The sequence below is a fragment of the Molossus molossus genome, unplaced genomic scaffold (genome assembly GCF_014108415.1).
Source record: "Molossus molossus isolate mMolMol1 unplaced genomic scaffold, mMolMol1.p scaffold_m16_p_2, whole genome shotgun sequence".
NCBI classification, from domain to species: domain Eukaryota; kingdom Metazoa; phylum Chordata; class Mammalia; order Chiroptera; family Molossidae; genus Molossus; species Molossus molossus.
In genome coordinates, this window is record NW_023425355.1 from 133,156,917 (window position 1) to 133,180,625 (window position 23,709).

Sequence of the window (23,709 nt, forward strand, 5' to 3'; positions counted from 1 at the left end):
GGGAACCTAGAATATATATTGAAGCACCAACATGACATGGAATCCATTAAGGCTTAAGCTCTTCCAGGGCAGGGCCTCTTACTTTTTTCACCATTGAACCCTCCTTGACAAGCACATGCCTGGAACACATTTGTTATTTAATGAATGAACTGAAATTCTACCAGTGGTTATTACTTCAGAGTGGTGCTTCTCAAACCTTAGCTTGCATTAGAATCCCCCGGAGGGCTTGATAAAACATGCAAGGTTGGGCCCCAGAGTTTTTGATTCAGCAGTAGGTCTGAGGCTGGGCCTGAATTTTACATCTCTAACATATTCTCAGGCAAGTCTGCTGCTGCTGGTTAGCTGACCACATTGTAAATAACAGCACTTCAGAGTGAATGAGAAGCACCTTGGAAGCTTGTTAAAAAGGCTGACCTCCTGCATACAAGTCCTGAGATTCTGGTCCAGTTGGTCTGGGGCATGGCCCAGGAACCTACATTTTTTAGATCCTCACCTGAGAACATGTTTTTGATTTTTTTGAGAGACAGAGAAAACATTGATGTGAAAGAAACATTAATTTGTTGCCTTCAATATGCATCCTGACTGGGGATCAAACCCACAACCTAAGTATGTGTCCTAACTAGAAATCAAACCTGCAACCTTTTGGTGCACTGGATGACATTCCAACTAACTAAGCTACCCAGCCAGGGTGGAACCTGCATTTTTACCAGCTCTGAAGATTCTGGTACTGTTGTCTCCAAGTACATGGTTGGAACAATGGATGGTTTGCATTTCTCTTACTGACAATGGTATCAGAGTCCCAGACTGCCCCTTTGAAAACCAAGTCAGGTGCAAAGCTCAGTGGCAACCAAACCCTAGTAAGCCACATGCATGAACACGGATGAAAGAGGGACCTCTAGTGTGAGCTGTTGCAAAGTGAAGAAATGAACATGAGTCCATCCCATGTAGGAAGTAGAAATACTAGAAAAAATAGCTGGGCACAGCTTCAAGCCATGTGAGGTGGGGACGGAAGGTGGAGTGGGTTGGAGTGGTGGGCAGACATTGGCCTGAGATGTGGGACACAACACCAAGGAACCAAATGGATCCCACAGAACAAAGACTTTAGGTAAAGTTCATATTTAGATGGCACTTGTGAATGGGACTTCAGGGGCCAATGGCTTTGAGCTGTGGTGTCCTGAGTTTGAAGGGACCCTGGAATTCACTTAGTTCTCCACAAGAGCCCTGAAAGTGGAGGGGAGATGTCCAGCCTCAGCAATAGGCTGTCTCAACTTCCAGGCCCCTCTCTGCCACTGGGCACACACAGCTATCCATGCAGCACATCTGTTGTGTTCTGTACATGTCTGCAAGTGGGTGATGGATGGCTTTTTGGGAATGTAATATGTGCCATCCCCTTCTGAGAAACCCACTAGCTCTATGTCTTGGGCTGGACTCCCCAGAGGCAGGCAGGGCTTTCATCTGAGATGAAGATTCCTATGAAAAGTTATTTATTAGAAAGTATTCCCAGTAAAGATAGGGGTGTGTGTGTGTGTGTGGGGGTGAGACTGGAAAGGGAAAAAGGTCAAAGTAAGTGTGTGACACCAGGCAGGGTCCCACAGAAGGTAACTATGGCTCAGTCCCTTAGGGGAGCACCTTGAAAGAGAGCTGCCATGCTGCTCATCAGTTGTTGGCCCCGGGTAGCCCCTGGGAGATGTAAATTTGCAGGTGCTTTTGCTTTTGTTCACATGCACAGGCAAGGTGGGCTCGAGGGCCCAAGGGTGTCTGCCCACACTGGGACACAGGTGCTGTCTGCTGAGAGTGTAAGCAACTGGGATCGGTGTGCACAGGCAGGGCTTTCACAGTCTGTGAAACTGTGTCACTTTGTATAGGTACCTTAGCTTCTCCAAGCCTCAAGTAACCTTTCTTAGGGCCTGGCACATTCTACTTCTACTTATATGGTTCCTTTCAAGACTCTAAATGGCTAGAGGTTCCTTATTTATGCTGTGGCCAAATTTCTCTATGTAATATGTAATTTCTATCTATTAGTCCTGGGTCTGCCCTCTGGGGCCACTAGATCACCTCTGTCCACTTCTGAAAGTTTAAAATAGTGATCATTTAACCCCCAGGGGTCCTTTTCTCTTAGCCTAAAATCTCTAGCTTCTTCACCTGCCCTCCATATGAGAAAGACTGTTTCCAGTACCCACCTCTTTCTGGCTGGCCTCTTTTGGAATTCCCTGATTTATCCAAGAGCCTCTTAAAATGTGGTACCCAGGCAGGAAATTGGGGCTCCAAGTAACTTCTGATCTGAGTATTCAATCAAGCATTGTTTGGGAAAATGTGTTGGTTACCAAGTCACCATCTTCATCATCTCCAGTGATCTACTGTTAATAACAACATCTTGTGGGGGTACAAAAGGTCAAATAAGCCCACAATCTATTTTTGCTAATGTGACCAGTCATGTGACATGGGGCAGAAGCCATTCATTTTTCCCATCTGAGTCTTCAACCTCTGACCTTTTGCAGCTAGTGGGCTTCCTCTTCTTTTGGGAAAATGTTGACAGCACATCTATAAAAAGTCATTATTGAGAATAGTGAATGCAGGATGTAGCAGAAATTACTAACAATCCTCTGTCACACTTTTGAGTGCATCAGAACCATCAGGAGGGCTTATTAAAGCAGATCTCTGGGCTCCATGCTCAGTTTCTGATTCAGTAGGTTTGAAGTGGGGCCAATTATTTATATGTCTTTTTATTTATTTTTATTTTTTGTCTTTTATTTATTTCTTTTTTAAAATTAATTAATTTATTTTTGTTACAGATGTTTCTCCTTTTCCCCCCACTGATTCCCCCCTCCCCCTCCCTCTCTACCCTCTCCCCAGCTTTGTTGTCCATGTCCGTTGTTCATGCATACATGCATATCAGTTCTATATGTCTTAAGAAATTCCCAGATGATACTTCAGGGGACCACTGAGAACCACTACTCTATTACATTTCCTGTCTGCTATGGTTCTGGTGTTATGAGTGTTCAGAAGGTTTCAGCCAAAGGAGGTAGAAGAAGAAAAACTCACAACTGTTTTGTGTACCTGTGCCAAAACCAGTCATATATATATATATATATATATATATATATATATATATATATATTAACATATGACATATATATGTTAATAGAGTATAGAGTCAGTATTCTCCTTATTTATTTATTTATTTTTAAAATAATTTTCCTTTATTGATTTTATAGAGAGAGAAAAGGAGAGGGAGAGAGAGAGAGAGATAGGAACATCGATGAGAGAGAACATCGACTGGCCACCTCCTGCATGCCCCCCATTGGGGATTGGACCCACAACCTGGGCATGTGCCCTGATCGGGAATCAAACCAGTGACCTCTTAATGCATGGGTCAAGGCTCAACCACTGAACCACACTAGCCAGGTGGTATCCTCCTTTTTTAAATAATAAAATGACACTAGTAGGATTTAAGTCACTTACTTAAGTCACCTGAGGCAGATCTAAAACTGGAGCGCAGGTCAGTCTGACCCCAAAGCCTAGTCCTTTCTTACCCACCACACTGTTCCTTAAGCTGTCACCTGCGCCAGAATGTCAAAATCACTCATGATTAACTCTCTCTTCCCTTGAAATGCTTTTGCTTGAATTGCATGTCACAAAGATAAAGTACATTTCACATACATGCAAAAAAATGTCTTGGAAGAGGGTGAAGATAACCTGGCATTTATTTTCTAATGCATGTCTATTATTGTTTGTAATCATGTTTTCACAATTAGCTTAGTTAATGAATCAATTTCTAATAGCAGACTCTCCATTGAGGTTGCCAGAAGCCATGTGATGGAAGGAAGCATAAAGGAGCCAGTAATGATAGATGATGAAGAATTAACCTGCCAAAAACTGTATCCTAAATATCAAATAGGCACATTTTAGAGTTTTATGGTTTTGAAAAAAGGTTCCCAGTGCTATTATTTTGAGTATTTTTTTTTTATCCTCACCCGAGGACATTTTTCCATCTTTTTTGTTGTTGTTGTTCAGATAGAGTGGGAGGGAGAGAGAGGAAGAGAGGGAGGGGGAGAGAGAGAGAGAGAGAGAGAGAGAGAGAGAGAGACAGAGAGAAACATTGATGTAAAAGAGACACATCGAGTGGCTGCCACCCGCACAACCCAACCAGGGCCTGGGACAAACTGCAACTGAGGTACGTGCCCTTAGCGGGAACTGAACCCGGGTCTCTCTGGACCGCAGGCCTACACTCTAACCGCTGAGCCAAACTGGCCAAGGCTCCAGTGCTATTATTATATAATTTTTTTTTTCTTCCTCAGTAGTGCATTACATGGATGAACCTTGAAAACATTATGCTAAGTCAAATAGTCACAAAATACCATGTATTGTATGATTCCATTTATATGAAATTTCCAGAATCTATAGAGAAAGAAAGTATATTCGTGGTTGCTTAGTGTTTGAGGGGCTAGTAATGACAATGAAAGGGTATGGGATCTCTTTTTGAGGTGATGAAAATGTTCCAAAATTAGGCTCTGGTAATGGTTGCACAACTCTGTAAATATGCTAAGAACCACTGAACTATATATTTTAAATGAGTGAATTGTATAGGATGTGGATTATGTCTCAATAAAGCCATTACCCAAAAATCACAATTGTAAAAAATTTTAAGTGCCCATTATACATGGACATTTGTAGTTTTGGATTTTTTTCAACTCATACAATTATTTTAGAGGTGACAACTATAGAATTTAAGTGTAGCTAGGTAGGGCCAATTCAGGGAAAGTGAACTGACATGACTAACTAGTAGTGTCACCTTGGTGTGGGAAGTGAGGTGGGTGCTTGGAGGGCTTTATTTCTAGGTTCTGTCACAACAGGTGCAGATATATGGAAGGGATCACGGACAGCAGGCCACAGTCCCGACAATGTGTAGGGTTCAGGAAAAATTGCAGGATCCCAACAGACATGCTGGAGTGTGTTTCAGGGCCTTCAGCAGAAGTCAGGCCATATAAACTGGGACATGGAGGGGATTCTGGGGCACCTGAGGCCCTGTGTCTGACTGGAGGCGAGAGCGATGGGGGGCTGATTTAGGTAAAGTACTCTGGCTGCGGGGCAGTACCAGGTTGTAATGGTGGCTGGATGAGGTGGTTAGACCTTTTGAGAAGAGTTGAGTCCACCTAGATTCACCAGTTAGGGGCCACCCACAGTCACCAGCCTGATTCCTAGGGATGTTGGTTCACAGCCTTACCAGGATGTATCTTCAATCCCAGCTTCTGTGAAGGGAAGAAAGAGAACCAGAGAGTAGGAAGTAATTGTCCCAGTCAAGTTTCTCTTTCTAACCCTTTACTCCTCCCACTGATGTTACCATTCCCTATATCTGTTCAACTCAACATTAGTCATTCCAAAGACCATGAGAGGGGCTGAATATACAAAGGCCAAGAAACAGTCCCTGCTCTCAAGGGGTCGATAGTCTTAAGGGGGAATAATACCCATAATGATCATTTTCTTTTTTTTTTATCTTCACCCAAGGACATTTATTTCCATTTTTTGTTCAGATAGAGTAGGAGAGAGAGGGGAAGAGAGAGAGAGAGGAGAAACATCGATGTGAAAAGGACACATCGAGTAGCTGCCACCCGCACGACCAACCAGGGCCAGGGACAAACGGCAACCGAGGTACATGCCCTTAGCGGGAACCGAAACCGGGTCTCTCCAGACCACAGGCTGATGCTCTAACCACTGAGCAAAACCAGCTAGGGCTCAAAAAGATCATTTTCAATGTAATGATCAGATCCTGTCACATCTACACATTACCATGCGTTCAGGTTGGATTGCAGGGCCTGCTTCCAGGTGACCCAACTTAAGACACACACCTAGCACAAAAACTAAAAAAATAGATTCCAAAATGGCAGCAGAGAGAATGGAAGGTACACAGAACATCTCCCAGGACCAAACTTGAATTACAACTAAAATAAAGACAAATTGTCAGGAAAAAGCAACAGAAAAGCAGCTTGTGAGGACCATGTAACCAGGAACACTGAATCAATCCCAGTAGGATTGCAGAGGCGCAAGAAGGAGGCTGGGAGCCCACGGACAGCAGCAGTTTTAGCTGTGAGCAGTGCCCTCGGGGATAAAATCCCAAGCTGGCTCCACAGCGCAGAGGGCTGGGAAAGAGTGCTAAAATAGCCACAGCCACTCACCTTGGGCTCTGGCAGAGGGAGGTTGGACAGGACTAGAACTGCATGCAGATACTCAGGATTTGGAGGGCACTCAGAACTTTTGCTGGGTTGTGGCCATGCAGGATGGTAGCCAACTTACTCCTTCCCAGGGCACTGGGGAGAGTCTGTGGTCACTCCCTTGGAGATTCAACCAAACCCAGGTGGTCCATAGAAATGCAAATTGAGTCTCTTAACAACCAGCATCTACCCCATCCTCCAGAAATCCTCCTATGAGGAACATCTAAGGGAGGTTTCCATTCAACTGAGAATGCAATGCTCTTCAAGTAACCATGACTAATAGCATCCAGGCAAAAAGCTAGAGGATAACTGAACCTTTCCTGGGCTTGAAAATCTACCAAGGAAAGTAAGACTTGACAGTGGTGTTTAATGTGGGCCCACCCATGCTCATCCAAACCCAGGAAAGGGAGCCATAAACAGCAGAACACCAACACCCAAAGGAAAAATTTGGCAGGCTCCAAAACACACTGACATAGCCAAAATGGAGAAACAAACAAACAAATCCCAAATGAAAGAACGAGAGAACTCTATCAAAAATGAGATAAGTGAAATGAAGTTAAGCAAATTATCAGAGGTCGAGTTCAGCCAGGATCTTGAGGAAGCTCAACAGTATGAGTAAGGACATCAGAACCATGAGTAAAGATATAGAAACACTGAAAACCAACCAAGTGGAAATGAAGAATGACAGCAGAAATAAAGAACACATTGGAAGGACTAATCAGCAGAGTAGAGGAAGCTGAGGACCAGATCAGTGAATTAGAAGACAGGGTAGAAAAAATCAACCAATCAGAAAACCAAAAGGAAAAACAACAACAACAACAACAATGAAAAACAGGAAGACAACTGAAGAGAACGGTGGGACAACTGGAAATGCAATAATATTTGCATCATACGAGTCCCCAAAGAAGAAGAAAATGAGCAAGGGTTAGAGAATATATTTGAAGAAATAGTGACAGAAAAGTTCCCTAATTTGGTGAAGGAAGAAGGCATTAAAGTTCAAGAACCACAGAGAGCCCCAACTAAGAAGAACCCAAACAGGACCACACCAAGACTGATAGTAATCAAAATGCCAAAAATGAAAGACGAAGAGAGAATCCTAAAAGCAGCAAGAGAGAAGCAACAGGTTACCTACAAAGGAAACCCCATAAGGCTCTCAGCTGACTTCTCAACAGAAACACTACAGGCCAGAAGGGAATGGCATGAAGTAATCAAGGTCATGAAAAACAAGGATCTGAATCCAAGACTACTCTATCCAGCAAGGCTATCATTCAAAATAGAAGGTCAAATAAAGAGTTCCCAGACAAAAACAAAAAGGCTAAGGGAATACATTAGCACCAAACCAGCACTACAAGGAATGTTAAAAGGACTTCAGTATTTAGTAGAAGAAATAGGAAGAAAAATAGAACCACACTAAACAAAAATGGCAATAAATAAGTACATATCAATAATCACCTGAAATGTAAATGGATTGAATGCTCCCATAAAAACACACAGAGTAGCTGATTGGATAAGAAAGCATGACTCATTTATATGTTGTTTACAAGAGACTCACCTCACAACAAAAGACTCACATAGGTTGAAAGTGAAGGGATGAAACAAAATCTGCCAAGCAAACTGAAAGGAAAAAAAAAAAAGCTGGGGTAGCAATACTCATATCCGATAAAATATTTTCCAAATGAAGGCCATAACTAGAGACAAAGAAGGCCACTACATAATAATGAAAGGATCTATCCAACAGGAAGATCTAACCTTGGTAAACATATATGCACTCAATATAGGAGCACCAACATATATTAAAAATCTTCTGGCAGACTTCAAAGGAGAAATTGATAGCAATACAATCATAGCAGGGGATTACAACACCGCGCTGACATCACTGGATATACCCCTAGACAAAAAATTAACAAGGAATCAGAGACTCTAAATGAAGCATTAGACCAAATGGATTTAATAAATATCTAGAGAACTACACGCCAAAACTACAGAATTCACATTCTTCTCAAATGCACATGGAACATTCTTAAAGGTAGACCAAATGTTAGGACACAAACTAAGTCTTGACAAGTTCAAGAAGATTGAAATCGCCCTGGACAGTTTGGCTCAGCGGTTAGAGCATCGGCCTGCGGTCCGGAGAGACCCGGGTTCGGTTCCCGCTAAGGGCACATACTTCGGTTGCAGTTTGTCCCCGGCCCTGGTTGGTCATGCGGGTGGCAGCCACTCGATGTGTCCCGTCATGTCGATGTTTCTCTCTCTCTCTCCTTCCTCTCTCTCCCTCCCACTCTATCTGTACAAGAAATGGAAAAATATCCTTGGGTGAGGATAAAAAAAAAAAAAAGAAGATTGAAATCATATCAAGCATCTTCACAGATCAAAGTGGCATGAAACTAGAAATCAATTGCAACAACATGCAAAGACATTTTAACACATGGAGGCTAAATAGCATGTTATTAACCAATGAATGGGTTACCAAGGAGATCAAGGAAGAGATTACAAACATCCTGGAAACCAATGAAAATGAACACACAACAACACAAAATGTATGGGATGCAGCGAAAGAAGTTCTGAGAGGGAAGTTCATAGCACTAAAGGCCTACCTCAAGAAACAAGAAAAAATTTCTAATAGACTGTCTAACCTTACAACTTAAAGACTTAGAAAACAAACAAAAAGAAAACCCCAGAGCAAGTAGAAGGAAGGAAATAGTAAAGATCAGAGCAGAAATAAATGACATAGAGACCAAACAAACAGAAATCAAAGGATCAATGAAACAAAAAGCTGGTTTTTTTGAAAAGATAAACAAGATTGATGGACCCTTAGCTAGACTCACCAACAAACAAACAGAGAGAACCCAAATACACAAAATGAGAAATGAAAGAGGAGAAGTAACAATTGACACCACAGAAATACAAAGAATCGTTAGCAAATATTATGAACAATTATATGGCAACAAATGTGACATTCTAAGTAAAATGGACAAATTTCTAGAAACACATATTCTCCCAAAACTGGACCCAGAAGAGATAGAAAACTTGAACAAACTAATAACAACAAAAGAAATTGAAGATGTAATCAAGACTCTCCCAGCAAATAAACTCCCAGGCCCGAACGGCTTCATGGGGGAGTTTTACTGAACATTCAGAGAAAAACTAACACCCATTCTCCTCAAATTATTTTAAAAATTTCAAGAAGAAGGAAGACTTCCAAACTCATTTTATGAGGCCAGCATAACTCTAATTCCAAAATCAGAAAAGGACACTGCAAAGAAAGAAAACTACAGGCGAATATCCCTGATGAACACAGACGCCAAAATCCTGAACAAAATACTAGCAAATCAGATCCAGCAAAAATAAAAAAAAATATTCACCATGACCAAGTGGGATTCACCCCATGAATGCAAGGCTAGTACAATATTCGCAAATCAATAAATGTGATACACCACATAAACAAAATGAAACATAAAATCATATGATTATATCAACAGATGATGAAAAAACATTTGACAAAATCCAGCACCCATTTCTGATAAAAGCGGTCAGCAATCTGGAAACAGAGGGATCATATCTCAACATCATAAAGGCCATATATGAAAGACCTACAGCCAACACCATACTCAATGGGCAAAAAGTATAAGCATTTTCCTTAAGAACAGGAGCAAGACAGGGATGCTCACTTTTGCCACTCTTATTTAACATAGTATTGGACGTCTTAGCCACAGCAATCAGACATGAAGAAAAAATAAAAGGGATTCAAATTGGAAAGGAGGAAGTGAAACTGTCATTATTTGCAGATGACATGATACTATATGTAGAAAACCCCGAAGACTCCATCAAAAATATATTAGACTTAATAAGTGTATTTGGCAAATAGCAGGATACAAAATTAACGTCAAGAAATCGACGGCATTCTTATACACCAATGATGAAATCACAGAAAGAGAACCTGAAAAAACAATCCCATTTACCATTGTGGCAAAAAAATTAAGATACCTAAGAATAAACTTAACCAAAGAACTAAAGGACCTCTTTACAGAAAACTACAGGTCATTTAAAAAAGAAATAGAGGAAGACATAAAAAAGTGGAAGCACATACCTTGTTCATGGATTGGAAGAATTAACATCATTAAAATGTCCATACTACCCAAAGCTCTATAGATTCAATGCAATTCCCATCAAAATACCAACGACATACTTCATAGACTAGAACAAATACTTCAAAAGTTCATATGGGAAGGATTCCAAAATGGCGGCGAAGTGAACGGAAGCTACACAGACCATCTCCTAGAACCAAACTGGAATTACAAATATAACACAGACAAATCGACAGGAAAAACCAACAGAAAAGCAGCTTGCGAGGACCATATAACCAGGGACACTGAATCGATCCTGGTAGGCTTGTGATGGTCCAAGACGGGGGCTGGGAACCCACGGTAGGCAGCTGAGCAGTGGCCTTAGCTGGGAGCAGTGCCCTCGGTTACACTCCCAAGCAGCTCCACAGCACAGAGCCAGGACAGAGGCTAAAAAAGCCACAGCCACTCACCTTGGGCTCCGGCAGAGGGAGCGTGGACTGAACTGGAACTGTGTCGGGAGACTCGGGATTTGGAAGGCACTCAGAGCTTTTGCTGAGTTGCTGCCACACAGGACAGTGGCCATATTGCTCCTTCCCAGGGCTCTGGGAGAGGCGGCAGCTCCTCCCTAGGAGATCCAACGCCACCCTATGGGCTAATGAAGTGCTAATTGAAGCTCATTAACAACCAACATCTGCCCCACCCTAGTGAAATCCCATTATGCTGAGCACCTGAGGAAGTTTTTCAATCAACTGACAACCCAAAACTCATCAAGTAACCTCGACTGCTAGCCTCCAGGCAAAAAGTTAGAGGATAACAGTATCTTTCCTGGGCTAGCAACTTTAACCAGGGAAGTAAGACTTGACAGTGGTGTTTAACGTGGGTCCTCCCTCGCTCATCTAAACCCAGGAGAGGGAGCCACAAACAGGAGAACACCAACACCCACAGGGAAAACTTTACAGGCTCCAAAGCCCACTGTGATAGCCAAAATGGTGAAACACAGAAACAGAAGCCAAATGAAAGAGCAAGAGACCTCCACCAAAGATGAGATCAATGTGGAGCAGTTAGGCATGTTAACAGAGCTAGAATTCAGAGCCATGATCTTGAGGAAGCTCAACAGCATGAGTAAGGACATGGAGATGCTGAAAATAAGCCAATTGGAAATTAAAAACTATCAAGAAGAGATAAAAAATGACATATCAGAAATGAAAAACACATTGGAATGTTTAAAAAGCAGAGTAGAGGAAGCTGAGGACCGGATCAGTGAATTAGAAGACAGGGTAGAAAAAATCAACCAATCAGAAAACGAAAAAGAAAAAACGATTAAAAAACAGGAAGACAGCTTAAGAGAACTGTGGGACAACTGGAAACGTAATAATATTAACATCATAAGAGTCCCTGAAGAAGAAGAAAATGAGCAAGGGATAGAGAATATATTCAAAACAATAGTGACACAATACTTCTCTAATTTGGTAAAGGAAGAAGGCATTCAAGTTCAAGAAGCACAGAGAGTCCCAAGTAAGAAGAACCCAAACAGGCCCACACCAAGACACATAGTAATTAAAATGCCAAAAAATAAAGACAAAGAGAGAATCCTAAAAGCAGCAAGAGAGAAGGAACAGGTTACCTAGAAAGGAAACCCCATAAGGCTCTCAGCTGACTTCTCAACAGAAACACTACAGGCCAGAAGGGAATGGCATGAAGTAATCAAGGTCATGAAAAACAAGGATCTGAATCCAAGACTACTCTATCCAGCAAGGCTATCATTCAAAATAGAAGGTCAAATAAAGAGCTTCCCAGACAAAAAAAGGCTAAGGGAATACATTAGCACCAAACCAGCACTGCAAGAAATGTTAAAAGGACTGCTGTAATTAGCAGGAGAAATGGGAAGACAAATGGAACCACACTAAACAAAAATGGCAATAAATAAGTACATATCAATAATCACCTGAAATGTAAATGGATTGAATTCTCCCATAAAAAGACACAGAGTAGCTGATTGGATAAGAAAGCATGACTCATCTGTATGTTGTTTACAAGAGACCCACCTCAGAACAAACACTCACATAGGTTAAAAGTGAAGGGATGGAAAAAATTTTTCCAAGCAAATGGAAAGCAAAAAACAGCTGGGGTAGCAATATTCATATCTGATAAAATAGATTTCAAAATGAAGGCCATAACTAGAGACAAAGAAGGACACTACATAATATTGAAAGGATCTATCCAACAGGAAGATATAACCTTGATAAACATATGTACCCAATATAGGAACACCAAAATATATTAAAAATCTTCTGGAGGACTTCTAAGGAGAAATCAACAGCAATACAATCATAGCAGGGGACTTCAAAACCCCATTGACAGCACCGGATAGACAAAAAATTAGCAAGGAAAGAGAGACTCTAAATGAAGCACTATACCAAATGGATTTAATAGATATCTACACAGAATTACACCCCAAAACTACAGAATACACAATCTTCTCAAGTGCCCATGGGACATTCTCAAAGATAGACCACATGAAAGGACACAAACTAAATCTCCACAAGTTCCAGAAGATTGAAATCATATCAAGCACTTTCTCAGATCACAATGGCATGAAACTAGAAATCAATTGCCACAAGAACATGCAAAGACATTTTAACACATGGAGGCTAAATAGTATGTTATCAAACAATGAATGGGTTACCGAGGATATCAAGGAAGAAATTAAAAACTTCCTGGAAACCAATGAAAATGAACACACAACACAAAATCTATGGGATACAGCGAAAGCAGTTCTGAAATGGAATTTCATAGCACTACAGGCCTACCTCAAGAAACAAGAAAAATTTCTAATTGACTGTTTAACCTCACAACTTAAAGAATTAGAAAGCAAACAAAAAGAAAACCCCAGAGCAAGTAGAAGGAAGGAAATAGTAAAGATTAGAGCAGAAATAAATGACATAGAGACCAAAAAAACAATTCAAAGGATCAATGAAACAAAGAGCTGGTTTTTCGGAAAGATAAACAAGATTGATGGACCCTTAGCTAGACTCACCAAGAAACAAAGAGAGAGAACCCAAATACACAAAATCAGAAAAGAAAGAGGAGAAGTAACAACCGACACCACAGAAATACAAAAGATTGTTAACAGCTACTATGAACAATCATATGGCAACAAATTCGACAATCTAAGCGAAATGGAAAAAATTTCTAGACACACACAGTCTCCCAAACCTGGACCGGGAAGAGATAGAAAACTTGAACAGACCAATAACAACTAAGGAAATTGAAGAGGTAATCAAGACTCTCCCAGCAAACAAAAGCACAGGCCCGGATGGCTTTGAATGTTTTACCGAACATTCAAAAAAGAACCAACACCCATTCTCCACAAACTATTTCAAAAAATTCAAAAAGAAGGAATACTTCCAAACACATTCTACGAGGCCAGCACAATTCTAATTTCAAAACCAGAAAAAAAGATACTACAAAGAAAGAAAACTACAGGACAGTATCCCTGATGAACATAAACGTCAAAATCCTGAACAAAATACCAGCAAATCCGATCCAGTATTCCATCAAAAAAATTATTCACCATGACCAAGTGGGATTCATTCCAGGGATGCAAGGCTGGTATAGTATTCGCAAATCAATAAATGTGATACACCACATAAACAAAATGAAGAATAACAACCACTTGTTCATATCAATAGATGCTGAAAAAGCATTCGAGAAAATCCAGCATCCATTTCTGATAAAAACACTCAGCAAGGTGGGAATAGAGGGATCATATCTCGACATAATAAAGGCCATATATGAAAGACCTACAGCCAACAACATACTCAATGGGCAGAAACTAAAAACATTTCCATTAAGAACAGGAACAAAACAGGGATGTCCACTTTTGCCACTCTTATTTAACATAGTACTGGAAGTCTTAGCCACAGCAATCAGACATGAGGAAAAAATAAAAGGGATCCAAATTGGAAAGGAGGAAGTGAAACTGTCATTATGTGCAGATGACATGATATTCTACATAGAAAACCCTAAAGACTCCATCAAAAATCTACTAGACTTAATAAATGAATTTGGAAATGTAGCAGGATACAAAATTAACGTCAAGAAATCGACAGCATTCTTATACACCAATGATGAACTCACAGAAAGAGAAACTGAAAAAACAATCCCATTTACCATTGTGGCAAAAAAATTAAGATACCTAGGAATAAACTTAACCAAAGAAGTAAAGGACCTATTTGCAGAAAACTACAGGACATTGAAAAAAGAAATAGAGGAAGATATAAAAAAGTGGAAGCACATACCTTGTTCATGGATTGGAAGAATTAACATCATTAAAATGTCCATACAACCCAAATCAATCTATAGATTCAATGCAATCCCCATCAAAATACCAACGACATATTTCTCAGAATTAGAACAAATACTTCAAAAGTTCATATGGAACCAAAAATGTCCCCAAATAGCCACAGCAATTTTGAAAAATAAGGACATAGTAGGTGGGATCACAATACCAGATATCAGGTTATACTACAAACCGACTGTCATCAAAACAGCCAGGTACTGGCACAGGAACAGGCATATAGACCAGTGGAACAGAACTGAAAACCCAGAAATGGACCCAACGCAATATGCTCAATTAATATTTGACAAAGGTGGCAAGAGCATACAGTGGAGTCAAGACAGCCTCTTTAATAAATGGTATTGGGAAAATTGGACAGCTACATGCAAAAAAATAAAACTAGACCATCAACTAACACAATACACAAATATAAACTCAAAATGGATAAAAGTCTTAAATGTGAACCATGAATCCATAAAACTTCTAGAAGAAAATGTAGGCAACAAAATTACGGACATCATATGGAGCAGAATTTTCACTGATACATCACCTAAGGCAACAGATAGAAAGGAAAAAATGAACACATGGGACTACATCAAACTCAAAAGCTTCTGCACAGCAAAAGAAACAGTAATCAAAATGAAAAGGCAACCCACTGTATGGGAGAACATCACTGCCAATGATATATCAGATAAGGGGTTAATTTCCAATATATATAGAGTGGTCATACAACTCAACAAAAGGAAGACAAAGAACCCAATTAAAAAATGGGCAGAGGAGCTGAATAGACACCTCTCCAAAAAGGACATACAAATGGCCAAGAGACATATGAAGAAATGCTCAACATCACTAATCATCAGAGAGATGCAAATTAAAACAACAGTGAGGTATTACCTCACACCTGTCAGAATGGCCGCCATCAACAAATCATCAAACAACAAGTGTTGGTGAGGGTGTGGAGAAAAAGGGACTCTAATACACTGCTGGTGGGAATGCAGACTGGTGCAGCCACTATGGAAAACAATATGGTGTTACCTCAAAAAATTAAAAATTGAACTTCCATTTGACCCAGTGATTCCGCTTCTAGGAATATATCCTAAGAAGCCTGAAACACCAATCAGGAAGAATATATCTACCCCCATGTTGATCGCAACACTATTTACAATAGCAAAGATCTGGAAATAGCCCAAGTGTCCATCAGCGGACAAATGGATAAAAAAGCAGTGGTATATATACACAATGGAGTACTATGCAGCTGTAAGAAAGAAAGATCTCTTATCCTTGGAGACAACATGGAGGGATCTGGAAAGTATTATTCTAAGTGAAATAAGCCAAGCAGAAAAAGACAAATATCACATGATCTCACTTATATACGAAATATAATGAACATAACATCCTGAGGAATACGGTAGACCCAGAAACGTGGAAGTAGGGCACAGACTGACATCTCTTAGAAGAGGGGGTGGGGGGAGGGAAGAGATAAACCACAGAACTTATATGCATGTATGAATGACCAATGGATATGGACAACAACGCCGGGGACAGGGCGAGGGTGAGGTGGGGAGGGGGGTGCCTATGGGGTATAAAGAGAAACATCTGTAACAAAAAATAAATAAATTAATTTAAAAAATAAAGTTCATATGGAACCAAAAAGGATCCTAAATAGCCAAAGTGACAATGAAAAAGAAGAACAAAGTTGTAGGGATCACATTACCAGATATCAGGTTATACTACAAAGCCACTGTAATAAAGTGTCTCTCTTATTTATTTATTTTTTTTGAGACTTGCCCCTAGTGGGAACTGAACCCGGGACTCTCTGGTGTGTAGGCCAATGCTCCAACCACTGAGCCAAACCGGCCAGGGCCAAAGCCACTGTAATCAAAACAGCCTGGTACTGGCACAAGAACAGGCAGATACATCAATGGAAACAAATAGAGAACCCAGAAATGGACCCAAGACAATATGCTCAACTAATATTTGACAAAGGGGGAAGAGCATACAGTGGAGGAAAGACAACCTCTTTAATAAATGGTGTTGGGAAAATTGGACAGCTACATAAAAAAGAAAAAAATGAAACTAGACCATCAACTTATGCCATACACAAGAATAAACTCAAAATGGATAAAAGACTTAAATGTGATTCATGAATCCATAAAAATCCTAGAAGAAAATTTAGGCAACAAAATTTCAGTCATTATGCGCAGCAGTTTTCACTGATACATCTCCTAGGGCAACAGAAACAAGGAAGAAAATGAACTCATGGGACTACATCAAACTCAAAAGCTTCTGCACAGCAAAAGAGACAACCACCAAAATGGAAAGGCAACCCACTGTTTGGGAGAGCATAATTGTCAATGATGGATCAGATAAGGGTTTCATTTCCTAAATATATAGAGTGGTCATACAACTCAACAAAAGGAAGACAAAGAACCCAATTAAAAAATGGGCAGAGGACCTAAATAGACACCTCTCCAAACAGGACATACAAATGGCTAAGAGACATATGAAGAAATGCCCAACATCACTAATCATCAGAGAGATGTAAATTAAAATAACAATGAGGTATCACCTCACACCTGTCCGAATGGCAGTATTCAAAAAATCATCAAACAACAAGTGTTGGCGAGGGTGTGGAGAAAAGGGGACTCTAGTACACTGCTGGTGGGAATGCAGACTGGTGCAGCCACTGTGGAAAACAATATGGTGTTACCTCAAAAAATTAAAAATTGAACTACCATTTGACCCAGTGATCCCACTTTAAGAATATACCCTAAGAAGCCTGAAACACCAATCAGAAAGAATATATGTCCCCTTATGTTTGTAACAGCACTATTTACAATAGCTAAGATCTAGAAACAGCCCAAATGTCCATCAGTAGACAAATGGATAAAAAAGTGGTGGTACATATACACAATGGAGTACTATGCAGCTGTAAGAAAGAAAGATCTCTTATCCTTTGAGACAACATGGAGGGACCTGGAAAGTATCATCCTAAGCAAAACAAGCCAAACAGAGAAAGGCAAGTATCATATGATCTCAGTTATTTGTGGAATATAATGAACATAACAGTCGAGGAATTGTGTAGTCCCAGAGACGTGGAAGTGGGGTACAGACTAACAATCCCTAGAAGAGAATGTGGTGGACGAGAGATAAGCCACAGAGCTTATATGCATGTGTGCATGAACAATGGACATGGACAACAAAGCTGGGGACAAGGCGAGGAGGGATAGGGAGGGTGGAATCAGTGGGGGGGAAAGGGGAAACATCTGTAACAGAAGTAAATAAATTAATTAATTAAAAAAAGAATAAAGACTATTGCACTTGGTACTTAGGTGATGATTATTCTGTGTATTTTATCTGCCTGATGCTCTTAATACTAAATTGTTTCTAAGCTGCCAAGTAGTTCTTTTTTTTTTTTAGTAAAGCGAATAAAAAACAGGCATTTTCTTCTGAAAAATAAAAAAAAAAGTGGTGGTTCCTATACACAATGGAGTACTATGCAGCTGTAAGAAAGAAAGATGTCTTATCCTTTGAGAAGACATGCAGGGAACTGGAGAGTATTATCCTAAGCGAAACAAGCCAAGCAGAGAAAGACAAATATCACATTATCTAACTCATTTGTCGAATACAATGAACATAATAATCTGAGGCACAGGGCAGACCCAGAGATGTGGAAGCAGGATACAGACTGACAACCCTCAGAAGATGGTGAGGGGGTGGGGGAGAGATAAACCACAGAACTTATATGCATGTATGCACAACCAATGGACATGGACAACAAAGCTGGGGACAGGGTGGGAGTGATGGGGATGAGGGTATCAGTGGGAAAAAAAGGAGAAACATCTGTAACAAAAATAAATTAATAAAAAAAACCAAAGAAACAAAACAAAACAAAAAAACCACAACTAAAAATGTTAACATACTTAATATTGTACAGGAATTAAAGTATTTATACTTTCCATAACCATTCTTCAAAGGACAAGAATGTTCTTGGATGAATTGTCAATTCTATTTTCTAAACAAGACCTTATAAACACATCCAATATGAAAATGTCTTCAGTTAACACAGTTCATCATATCCTCATTGGCAAAACATGTTAAGGGTGGATGTTGGGCCAGCGATGAATATATACTTGGTATGTAAAATTGGATTGTTGATATCAAGAGTTCAAAGTCTTCCACAGCATTTTATTCTCAGATGTGAAATTTTGGATTCAACCTGAATGCATTGTCATGGACAGATATGATCTGATTAAAAATATGCTGTTTATATAGCTGCATTTAAACTTTATCACTGTAGAATTTGGTTTAAGTAAATCATGTTGCACTATTTTATTTTTATCATACATGAGGTCACATAATGTAGTGGGGAGGGAGCCACGGATTTCGGTCCAGACTTTATAATTCAATGTCCAAGTCATCCAGACAAATCGTACTCTTTTCTGGGGCTCACTTGCCACATTTGTTTAAAAAGAAAAATAAGAAATTGCAGAGTAAAGGGAGAGGGTTTGGCTAAAGGATCTCAAATATTCCTTCTAGCAAAATTCTATTAGGTTGAGTAAAGGCGATTTAATTTCACCATACAGATCTGTTTGTGCATAGTAAACAAGGCTGGTATTTTATTTTTGAACTAAGAACTTTAGTACTTGAAAAAGAAAAGTCAGCCATGAACCCATCGGTAGCTCTAACATTAGGAATTCAAATTGGTGTACTTTTAGCCTCGGGAGTTTTAAGCAAGCCCTTAATCTGAGCCCCTGCCTGCATTTTATAATTTCACTAATTTAAGTCACAAAGCAGTTCTATCTCTGACAAGAAAGCAAAATCATTTTACTAGTATTTTATGCACTTTCAGAATGATTTCTAATTGGAGACCTTATAAGTACTGATGTCATATCAGGCAAAATATGATAGAATTTTATCCTTCCTTGGGCTTTTTTTCCCTACAAAATAAAAGCCCAACTGTTAGAAATGCAAATTATTTCAGATACTCTCCAAAGGTTCACTTAAAACAGATTGCCAGAGGGGTTGCATTACAAAATAGAAAAGTCCATTCTAGATGACAGCAAAACACAGAATAGCCTTCAAATTAGCAAGAAAATTTACAGTGATCATTTAGTTATTTAAGAGCAGAATGGAGGAGATGGGAGAACTGTTTTCCTAATGTCTCAGGATTGAGGTGGTTTTAGTCATCACTTCTGTGCGGAGTGAGTCTTATAAAAATAACTTCATGGTGGGGGTGGGGGGCATATGAAACTTCAGTCTCTATGGAGCTTTGCAACCGTACTGCCCATTGTATCTCATTACGACATTGAAGATACAGCAGGCTAATTAGATCAGAGCCTGGAAAATCAAAGAGAGAAACTGGAATGAATTATTTTCTTAAAGCAAGTGGTCATTCAAAGGTAGAAAACTCAAGTCGCCTACAATTTCCTTGTCCACTGTGCCAAGGGAAGGGCGGGGCAGGGTCCAAGAAAGGGAAGGGAAAACTAAGCTGGAATCGGGGAGCGGGATGGGAGCAAATTCCCGAATGCGGAATGTGAGACAAGCCAGAAAGGGATAGAGTAGGTCAGCATCTCGAAAGTTTAGTCCAGGTGAGGGGTGTATTACCTAGTGCTGCTGGCTGGGAGCCCGGATTCGACTGGACGTGGTTCCCGCCAGTGGCCTCTAGGGTGTCAGCAGGCGAAGTTGCCGCTTAATCCTCACTCCCACCGGATTAATTAGGACCTCTTTAAAGCAAAAAGTCGGAAGCCGTAGGCTTCTTTCCTAGGACACCCGCGGGTCGACACTCCTCCAGCCCAGCAGGGCGACCCTTCCCAGACACCTTTAGACATAGGGGCCCTGTAGACTCGAGCCTCTCCAGCGAGCGCTTCTCCCCAAACCCCAGCCGGGTTCCCGGGACCCCCTGGTGACCGGCAGCTCTCTGGGTCACTAGAGTCAGGTTCCATGGTCCGGACGCTTCTTCCAGTATCCGGCCCTCGGTTCGCTTCCAGCAGCTGGGGCGCGGGACGGGGGGCGGGGCGCGTAGGGGAGGCCGAGACTGCGCGCTATTCCTGTCGTTGTGAGCTACCGGCCAGTTATGTGCAGCACCCAATCACGCCTCCCACCGGCCACACTGACCCGCACCCCCCCGCCCTAATTCCCCAGGCTTTGATTTGATCCTCCGCGCGGAACAAGCTCACCCCTCCCCTCCCCGTAGCCAGTTGTCCCCAGCCCTCGGCGGGTGCCCGCAGAACCTGTCCTCCTCATCCACCCTCAGGAGGTCAGAGCCCTCGCTTCATACTCCCGGGACTCGTCGAGCCGGTTGACATCTGCGCATGAGAGCTGTTGGGCCGTCGGAGATCCAGCACCCCCGGGAGTAGGTCCACTCGCAGCTTGGCCCTTATAAGTGATGGTGCGCGGCGCACAGGTGTGGGCTCCCCAAACTAGGCCTGTGTGAGGGCTCTGGGCAACGTGCTGGCAACCTCGGAAGCCGCGGAAACCAAACCATGCACCCTCCCGGAAGACTCCAAATTCCGTGCCCACCATCACTAAGGGCTTCTGGAAGCCGTTCCCCGATCGAATTGGCTCTGAGAGGTACACGGGCAGATCTGCGAACCTGGATGACAGAGCCCCCCGCTTTAAGCTGAGCAGGAAAAATTGGGTCCCTTCTAGGGCCCCTGAGGCTCGCGCGTGGGGTCCCAGGATGCCTTCGGCCAGGGCTGACCGGCCCCAGCCCCCGCCCGGCCGCTTCCAGCCCTGGGCATCATGAGTTACTTCCTGTCTTACTGCAAAGCTCATGGAGGCGCGCTGCTCACCGGCTACCAGGCCCTGCGCGCCGAGGGCTTCCTGTGCGACGTGACGTTGGAGGCCGAGGGCAGCGAGTTCCCCGCGCACAGGTCTCTCCTCGCGTGTTCCAGCGACTACTTCAGGGCTCTGTTCAAGAGCCACACCCGGGAATCCCGGGCACGCGTGATCCACCTGCACGTGCCGTCGGCGGCTGGCCTTCAGCGCTTGCTGGATTTCATCTACACCGCCTGGCTGCCACTCTCTATGGATACCGTGGAGGACACGCTGGAAGCCGCCAGCTACCTACAGGTCACTGAGGCCCTGGGGCTGTGCGGCCGCTACCTGGAGCGCCTGCTGGCTCCGGAGAACTGCTGCTTCGCTGCCAACGTGGCGGCGCGTTTCGGCCTGGCACACACGCTGGACGCGGCTGAGCGCTATATCGTTCGACACCTGCGGGAGCTTTTGGCGCGGGGAGCGGGCCCCGTGGGGCTGCTGGAGCTCAACCCCGCGTCGCTGAGGGCCGTGCTGGGTGCCCCCAACGTGGCGCGGGTGCCAGAGGCTGGGCTGCTGGGTCTGGCGTTAGCCTGGCTGCGACAGGAGCCCAAGGCTGAACGCCTGGCCTACTGCGCCACGCTGCTGGAGCGCGTCCGTTTCGGCCTGGTGCCCGCCGACGTGCTGCGGCCCGTGTACTCGGGCTCCGGCCTTGTGCTGCCCGCCTGTGTCAAAGGCCTCATCATCCAGGCCCTCAACTACCATATGGCACCCTCTCGCCAGCCGCTCTTGCAGGACGAGCAGACCAGCGTCCGGAGCCCGCAAACCCGAATCTTATTGGTCGGGGGGCGCAGGGGGCGGGAGATGGTGGCTGAGGAGGTCGCGGTCCCCCAGGGGGTAGCCAGGGGCAGGGGCGCCGCAGTGGAGCCTGAGGAGGAGGAGGAAGAGGAGCAGTTGGAGGAGGAAGAAGAGGAGGACGAAGAGTGGGAGCTCACCCAGGACGTGGTGGCCTTCGATGTGTACAACCACCGCTGGCGCAGCCTCACGCGGCTCCCTGCACCGCTATTGGGGCACAGTGTGTGCACAGCGGGGAACTTCTTGTTTGTCCTCGGTGGAGAGAGCCCTTCTGGCAGCGCCTCCTCTCCCCAAGCCGACGGCCCGCGGGTGGTCACGGCCCAAGTGCACCGTTATGACCCCCGCTTCCGCGCTTGGACGGCGGTACCCGCTATGCGGGAAGCGCGGGCCCACTTCTGGTGTGGCGCCGTGGGTGAGGGACTGCTGGCCGTCGGGGGCCTAGGAGCGGGCGGCGAAGCGCTGGCCACGGTGGAGATGTACGATTTGCGCTGGGACCGCTGGACAGCAGCTGGGGCGCTGCCACGGGCTCTGCATGGTCACGCGGGGGCTGTTGGGGACCGCGGTGTGGTATACATCTCCGGGGGCAAGGCAGGGAGAGGCGAGGGCGGCTCGAGCAGTCTCAGGGACGTGTACTCCCTGGGCCCCGGGGAGCGGGCCTGGAGCAAGAGGGCGCCTATGGGCACGGCCCGCTTCGGGCACCACATGGCTGCACTTCGCGGTGCGGTGTTTGCTTTTCTGGGGCGCTATGAGCCTTTTTCTGAGATTGAGCGTTACGACCCAGGCACCGACCAATGGACTCGGCTGCGGCCACTGCCCTATGACCGCTTCTGCTATGGGCTGGCGGTGGTGGAGGAGACAGCGCTGCTGCTGGGTGGTGTCAAGTGGCGGGACTCGCGCCAGGTGCCTACCCGCAACGTGGTGGGCTATGATCTCGACCTGGACTGCTGGGAGGACATAGGCTGCACGCTGCCCTGGGCCTGGAGTGGCCTGCAGTGCGCAGTACTGCAGCTGGCCGAGGGTGCGGACGAGGAGAGGGAGGGAGAGACCGGAGTGACCAGAGAGGCTCCAGATTTAGTGTTGGGCTTAATGGGTTAGTGCAGTCTCAGGTGGATGGAGGTGAAAATCGTGCTTCAGCAGGTTTTCAGAATAACATGTGGGCTTTTCCTAAGAATGGGACTCTGGGGACGGCTCCTGAAGGTTAAGGAGGCAAAAAAAAGTTTGGCCAGAGAGGAACATTTCCCTTTAAGCTAAGAAGGGGAGACAGGAGGGGTCAAGTAGAAGGACCTGTGAATCAGCTTCAGTGAGTAGGGGATTTCTAAAAATTCTCATGCTGGGCTAAGGATGGACTTTCAAAAATAAAATGTGACCCTTTTTTTCCTTCTTATAGGTAAGTGTTTCCCTAGGTGCTAAACAGTGTTTACGTTTGTGCCAAACAAATGCCCCCCCCCAATGTTCCATAAGAAGTTATACACAAGACCCAGAATAA

The 23,709-nt window shown here is 43.4% G+C and overlaps 1 protein-coding gene across 1 annotated transcript; it reads left to right on the top strand.

Moving 5' to 3' along the window:
• Positions 1-21,356: 21,356 nt before the first annotated feature.
• On the top strand, positions 21,357-23,515 carry KLHL34 (kelch like family member 34). The gene has a single exon (XM_036271596.1). It carries the CDS (start codon positions 21,357-21,359, stop codon positions 23,316-23,318), a length of 1,962 nt encoding a protein of 653 aa, XP_036127489.1. The 3' UTR covers positions 23,319-23,515.
• Positions 23,516-23,709: the final 194 nt, after the last annotated feature.